Source organism: Rhincodon typus, chromosome 15 (assembly GCF_021869965.1).
Source record: "Rhincodon typus isolate 14 chromosome 15, sRhiTyp1.1, whole genome shotgun sequence".
In the NCBI taxonomy this organism is placed as follows: Eukaryota; Metazoa; Chordata; class Chondrichthyes; order Orectolobiformes; family Rhincodontidae; genus Rhincodon; species Rhincodon typus.
Genome location: NC_063346.1, coordinates 11,869,781 through 11,877,339, shown reverse-complemented (window position 1 = coordinate 11,877,339; position 7,559 = coordinate 11,869,781). Strand labels below are relative to the sequence as shown.

The 7,559-nt window shown below is 38.9% G+C and overlaps 1 protein-coding gene across 4 annotated transcripts in view; it reads right to left on the bottom strand.

The window, feature by feature from the left end:
• The window catches only part of mafa (v-maf avian musculoaponeurotic fibrosarcoma oncogene homolog a (paralog a)), a 337,038-nt gene that overhangs the window by 260,671 nt on the left and 68,808 nt on the right, over positions 1-7,559 (bottom strand). Inside the window, exon 2 of one of the 4 annotated variants that reach the window (XM_048606088.1) lies at positions 4,199-4,263. The exons of the other annotated variants lie outside the window; for them this stretch is intronic. Coding sequence (XP_048462045.1) covers positions 4,254-4,263 — 10 coding nt within the window. The 3' untranslated portion in view covers positions 4,199-4,253. Of the gene's footprint in view, positions 1-4,198; positions 4,264-7,559 lie in introns of those variants that run through there. 4 annotated transcript variants of the gene reach the window in all.

Sequence of the window (7,559 nt, the reverse complement as noted above, 5' to 3'; positions counted from 1 at the left end):
CAGTTGGACTGGTTTTGGGATGCGGTGGGGGGAGGGGAGATTTTGAAACTTGTGAAATCCACATTGATACCATTGGGCTGCAGGGTTCCCAAGCGGAATATGAGTTGCTGTTCCTGCAACCTTCGGGTGGCATCGTTGTGGCACTGCAGGAGGCCCAGGATGGACATGTCATACTTGTTGTCTCGGATTCTCCAGCATCTGCAGTTCCTACTATCTCTCATTGACTATCTAGTCCTTGTTGTGTTATTGCTCAACAGTCCTGAGGCAGTGAAAATGCTATACAAATTAAAGTCTTTCCTTTTATTCCCTTCACTGCAGTGACTAGATTTCAAAAGCAATTCATTGGCAATGAAACACTTTGGCACATCCTGAGCTTTAAGTGGATGTTCATTCTTTCTTTGGTATCATTTAGTGGGGGAAGGGAAAATTCATATTGAACAGAAGTAATTTGGCTGATTGCAGGCTCAAAGTTTCACAGTCATTTTCAGTGTGAAAAATGGGAGGAAATAAGCAAATAGCTCATTTGAAAGTAAGGATTCATTGTGTTTTTCAAATAGCAATGCAATAGTGAACTGCTCAATAGATGGTCATCACCTTAACTGTAATCAAGAAAGGAGGGCTTGCAATCATTAAATGCTTTATCATGTCTCTCAGAAACATTCTCAAACACTTCCCACACAATCACTTACTTTGAACACGTCACTGCTGTAGCCATTTTGTGCACATGATAACACAAACGCCATTTATATTTGGAAGTGTGATATTTTGTTAGAACAGCACTGGGGAATTCCCTGCTGTGCATCAAATTTTCCCGTGGGATTTTCAGCACTCTTTTACTTCCTTAGAACAAACAAGTGACACGGTGGCTCAGTGGTTAGCACGGCTGCTCCACAGCACCTGGGTTCCACCCTCACGTGACTATCTGTGTGAAGTTTGCACATTTTCCCCATGTCCCCATTTCCTCCCAAAGTCCAAAGATGTGCAGATTAGATGGATTGGCTATGCTAACTTACTCATAGTGTCCAGGAATAGACAGGCTAGGGGGTTAGCCATGGGAAATGCATGGTTACAGGGATAGGTTTGAGTAGAGGGGTGAGTCTGGGTAGGATGCCCTTTGGAGGGTTGGTGGAGACTTGATGGGCCGACTGGCCTGCTTCGACACTGTAGGGATTCTATGTAAACAGATTTGTTTGACAGTGCAACTCTTGTACAATGTTGAATCAAACTTTCAAAATAGTTTGTGTACTTCATGTCCCATTCCAGATCTTGAACCCACCCCCTCCAAAACTGTAACTCAGCAGGAAGAACATTACCAAATGAGCAAAATCCACAATACATTTCTAATTATCAATTGAAATGCATTCAATTTTCTATAAATTTTGCTTTTCATGAGTTGAACTACAACTGATCCGATCGCATAACCCTGTCTGTCTGGACTTAATTTGAAAGTGACTGTAGCTTTGCTCTGAGAAAACCCGTAGGCTTTCATTTGCAATATAACCCTGTGGGGAATTTAGAACACAGCTCATGTCCTGATGTTCCACAGCAAAGTACTTTGAAGTGCCAAATGAATCCTGATGTCTAATTAATGTGTTGTAAAATGTCAGATAGTCTCAGACAGCAGACAAGTGTAACTTTGAGAAGTGGAAGCTAGTTTGAGGATTTCATGCAAGGAAACTTTCTCAGTTGGTACCTTTCTCTTGAAATTACAAGAGAATGATAGTGCAGGAGCCTTTGGAGACTGGATTTGAAGAAATATTTAATTGATTTTCAATATGCAGTGCATCAGGGAAGAAGGATTTGGTATTGATCAAAGTTTATTTAGAAAAGTACTTGTAGGCATGTTTGAGTCATCCATTTAACTTTTTCAAGATTTTGTAGTCAATGTTAAAAAAAATTTATATCAAAAATCAAAGTAGTTTTCTATCAGTGTAAGCATTGAGAACTGGACTGTGAGTCCTGAAAGATTGCAAGGGAAGATAATCTTTTCCCTTTATTCCTTGAAGATGTTCATTAAATCATTAATTCATCAAAACAATGATTAAAGCAAATGCACCATTCAGGTCTTTAAAAGACATGTTGGGGTGGACATATGGACATTTGAATATTGCTTTGGAAATTGCCTTCAATGTTAAACATAAAGTAGCTTCCCCCACACCAAGCCCTGCTTGCTCATTGTTCTTTCACTTTCGGACATACTCTGGCTCCCAGTAAATAAAGCCTAAATGTAAAACTCATGTCCTCATGCTTACACTGATAGAAAACTACTTTGATTTTTGATATAAATTTTTTTTAACATTAACTACAAAATCTTGAAAAAGTTAAATGGATGACTCAAACATGCTTAAGTCCCTTTATGGTCTTTGCCTCATGATCTCTGTATCCACATTAGCCCAATGATCACCTGGAGTTACCATTCCTCTGATTCCAGTCTGATGAAGAGCAGAGATCCTAGCTATTATTTATTGCTCAACTAACATTACTAAAACTGCAAATCCCATGTTCCTCCTTCTTCCATCCCTCGTTGTTGTACCTTAACCAGCCAAGTCCCACACTCTGTAAAACACACATTAAGCTCCACTTTGCCTTCCACTCTTCCTTTAAAATACATCTTAAAAGCAACATCGTTGTCCAAATTCTTCGACTTTTCACACTTCTATGAGGTGCTTTATGTTGACTATGTTAAAGCTGTTATAAAAATGCTATTTGCCAAATGCTTGTATTGATTAATATCCAACAACAGTCCCAGTCAAAACATCAGTAAGACAACATACCTGAAGTTTCCATGCAAAGTTTTATGCTGTGAGATATACAAGATTATCTGTGTACATTAAAGCACAAATCTGGATATTTATATGTTGACATTTGAGGACATGCACTCAATACTTTTGTAGGACACTCTTTTGTCCATTGTAGATTTTCTTCTATTTATGTTAAATAGGTTACGATTTCAACCAAAATTACAGGTGATGAACTCTGCAGGCACAAATACCACCAAAAGTAATTTCTCAGCTGTCATTTCTTAATACAGAATTATTGTTCTATTTGTGTCACAGACAGTCTATCTGTGCTACCTGCAATTGCATTTCCAACACAGAAATAGGTCATTGAGCGCAAATGGTCAGTTCTGGTGTGAGTGAACCACACGAGTTCCCCCCAGCCCTATTCCATCTTACCGCATCAGTCTGTTCTTTTACTTCTTTCTGCTTATTTTACATACACACATATATATATATTCCATATGTGAATGTTTGTGTATTTATGTTTTTATGCAATATTTACAAAGAACTTGAAAAGACAGTACAATTTATCTGTAAGAGCCTTCCTTTCCTATGAACAGACCATGTTATAGTGATTGCCTAACAACAATATAAAGTTTTTGTTCTTGTGAGGTGACATGAAGCTGGATGGTGAAACTTTGCAGCTCAATAGAAATGGGAGTTGATAGGTAAAGTTTGACTGTTGTGATAGTAGAAATGAAATGAACAAAACAATGACAGAAAGTACTTTCAAAACTATAACACCTTCAAGAGTTGGTTGCATAAAAAAGCCTAAACGTTACCCTTGCATGCTAAACTGCCATCTGAACCACGTGAAAACTTTGATTTAGTCACCTACAGCAGTTTTTAAAGTTGCAAATGACCTGTATAATAACCAGAACATTCCTTAAGTGAATCATTTTATTTTTTTTTTTCTTTCCTCCTTTCTTGGGTTCCATGTGCTACACACAATCTGTTCTCACAATAGGAACTGTCTACAGTCTGATTAATGCCTTGTCCCCTTGAGGGCCTGGCTGAAATTGAGAATTTGCCAGATGGGGAATTGGTGGGTGTGAACCTGAATCCTATCACTCTGTGGCAGAGTGTGCTTTTCTTTTGACACACATCAAATCTGCGGCCCTATTTCTTGCACCAAGCGATGTCAGTGGGAGATTAATGCCACCTGTTCACTCAAAAAAAAAGGAGCACTTTGTGACATCAGTGAAAACTAGCACATCGGGCAATGGTGAACTCCAGGACATAGGCTTCCTTTTGGGCTTTTTGTGCACCAGAGTCCGTTCTGCCACAGGTAATGTGAAAAAGGCAAACTCACATTGGCATACTGAGACCAAGAGGGAGTCGCACATACCAATTCATCATTGAAGAGTTTTGAAAAGCAATGATACTTGAGACAACATGTATAAAAATCTGCAGGTTACCTGTACTTGCCGCTGATTGGGATGTGCCTGGGATGCCAGTCCCAGGTAATGATCGTCATAGCTCCCTGTGGACGCACAAAACAGGGAGTATTAGCGGTGAAACTGCTGATGTCACACATACCTGATCTAGGGTTGCCAACTCTGGTTGGACATATTCCTGGAAGCTCCATGACATAACCCCCCCCCACCTTCAACTGCCTTTCGGAGTGAGGCAGTTTCATCCCTTACTTACAATAATCTTTTTTTACCAGTAATAAAAAACCGAAGTGTTTGAAGCCCCTATGATTTTTCTCATGGGTTGCTTGTAACAGTGTCCAGGAGATGAATATCAAAGCCCTGGAGTGTTGGCAACCCTATCTTGTGCATGTATACCAAAATTGGGATTTTGAAGTCTTGACTGCTGATCTTTTTTAATCTGGCTGCATATATTTTGGATACAATTCCTCCTCCTCCCAAAGTAAATTATTGCAATTCTCGGCCTTTTATTTGTTTTCTGTCTGGGTGCCTGTACCCTTCAAATTCTGCAACTTTCATGAAGTAAATGTACATTGGTGCTTTCAATTTATGTCGAGTCTTAGGTTCTGTGGAGACCTGACACTGTGGATGCTAAACGGAAGAGACTGTTTACATTGACTGGACAGTTGAGAATGAGGAGAATAGTCTCAGTATAAGAGAGCAATCATTTAAGACTGAAATTAAGAGGCATGTCTTCTCTCAAATGACAGTGAATTTTCACAGTTGTTCACCCCAGTGGAATTTGAATGCTTGGCCATTAAATATACCAAGGCTGAGATTTGGATTCTAGAGAAAGTGAGGGAAATGAGAATCTAGGTCCAAGATAAACCATAATCTATTGAAGCAGCTTGAAGAGCTGCATGGCCTATTCCAGCTCTCATTTCCTACTCTTTTACGTTCATATTGCCATTGAGTGGTTGAGATTTTCAAAAATTAATTCAGGAATGTCAGGTTGTCTATCTTTAATTGCCTTTGTGGAGGTGATTGTGAATTCTTGCCTATGATTACACTATCTGGTCTCATTTTTGTTGCTAAAGGTGAGGCAGGATTGAGCATTCAGTAGGAGATTCAAACAAGAAAGCAACTTCCTTTTTGAAAGATTTTCCTTTGAGACATCTTTTTGCATCTATTTTAAATGTGGCCTTGGTAGAATCATACACAGCATTTATGTTAGTGATGGTGTTAATATTGAAATATAGATGACAAAGAGAGAACAACAAATATGGGTTTGCAACAAGGAAATGCTATTTTAATGCTGATTCATGGCTAGGATGAAGGCAGGTATAGCAACCAAAATCCATATTTCTTGACCTCTATCTATTGGTTCCCCAACTGGAAAATAAGAAGGGTCCAGGCCCGAAACGTCAGCTTTCCTCCTCCTCTGATGCTGCTTGGCCTGCTGTGTTCATCCAGCTCTACACCTTGTTATCTCACGTTTACAGTGAACATAGGTTTGAGATTTGGATGTAATGGATTCAATGGGTCACTGCCTTTTCAAAACCTGCCATTTATACTGACACATTAAAGATAGTCACAAGTTACTGAGTACCCCGTATCACATCTACCAGCCCCCAGTTCAAGATAAGAAGGCAGATTGAACTGCCACTCACAAAAATAAACTCTAACCTTTTATTCGGACAACTTTTCATTAATTTAGTGCTTTTAATGTAGCAAACCTTCCCAGGGCACTTCACAGATTTGTAAAACATTTACATTTGAGCCTATACCTCAGTGAATAAACCTATATTTAGATTTAAACTTCTCTGCAACGTGCTGTGTTCTATAGATAGAAGTAAACCAGCAGTGCGACAAATAGCCTTTTGTTAACACATGGGACTGAACACCATCAACTGTTTGACTTGGCAAATCTCACCTAACATTTGATTCTGCATTTTGACCGACTGCATCAAGTTAATATGGAGTTAAATTTCTGAATGTATGAATCTCACCCTTGAGAGCCACTTTCATATGTTCCTCACCACAAATCTTTTCTCAAAATTCCCATCAGGTGATGCTCCCAAAATATTTTTCTCGGATTCAGACAATGTGCAAGAATGAAAGAGAAAAAAATGAGATTTTGGTTCGAATGTAGCTATAGTGTTGGTCTTCCAATTCACAACTCAGTCAAGAGGAAGTCTACTATATAATGAATTCAATGTTTTTTTTATCAATTTGAAACATTTCTGCTTTTTGTGATCCTCAAATCTAATCTATTTTCCCCTATTGGTGTTGGAGGTGTGAGCGATAAAAGCAAATTGAATATAAAGTGAAATGATGGTGATACCAGATTACTGCTCAAGTATAGACTTCAATTTGTAAATACAAAACCAGATATAAATATAACTGCATTGAATAAATCATTGCATGGTTCAAATCAGATAAGAGGAATACTAATATTTAAACTGTTTTTGAGAAGCTAGAAATCCATTTGATGGGTTGGCCCCTTGTTGTCACAAATACCAACTCATTTTGTTCAAGTCATTGCTGAACTTAGAAGTGTTAATTCTAGTTGACCATCTAATGCTTGATCAACTCATTTTATTTGGCCATTTCTATAGAAGAGAAAATTGTTTGACTGACAAATGGGACTCGATTAATTTAGGATATCTGGTCGTCACGGACTGAAGGGTCTGTATCTGTGCTGTGCAACTCTACGACTCTTTGACGGGACTGAAAGTTCATATGAAGTTGACTTGATATGACCTGACCCAAAATAGAAAATGTAGCAAAGAGCAGTGAAGTGAAGTGGTCATTTATGAGATGAGTCCATTGGATTTTTATGCAGGGGGACAAAGAATGTAAACCTTCCGGCATAGTGCAGTGAAAGGGAGCAGTGGTTTATTTCACCTGAAGTTGGGATGCTGAAATGGATTGAGAAATAATGAATGGTTAATCTTGAACAACAGATTTTCTGTGGTCGTTGTCACAAGTTCAGTATCCCTGTCATTGATTCTATCCCTCAGTGTCACACACATCGAAGCTAAACTGTTGGTGACCTCGAGGTCCCATTTGATAGAAGTGTAATATCTGACTGCAGTTCTTCAATGAAAAGGCTGGTTACCACAACTGCTACAACATTGCCCATCTCTGCTCTGACCTCAACCACTGCCATATTTATCCATGCCTTTGTCTCTTTCAGATATGACTATCCAAATGGTTTTGTAGTTGCCTTCCTATCTTTCACCCTCCATAAACTTCAGTTTTTCCCAAATTTTGTTTTCCAGACTTCCACATTCTATTTGCGCATCACCTATTCCTCACTGATTTACATTGGATGCCTGACAACAAGGTGCAGAGCTGGATGAACACAGCAGGCCAAGCAGCATCATAGGAGCAGGAAGGCTGA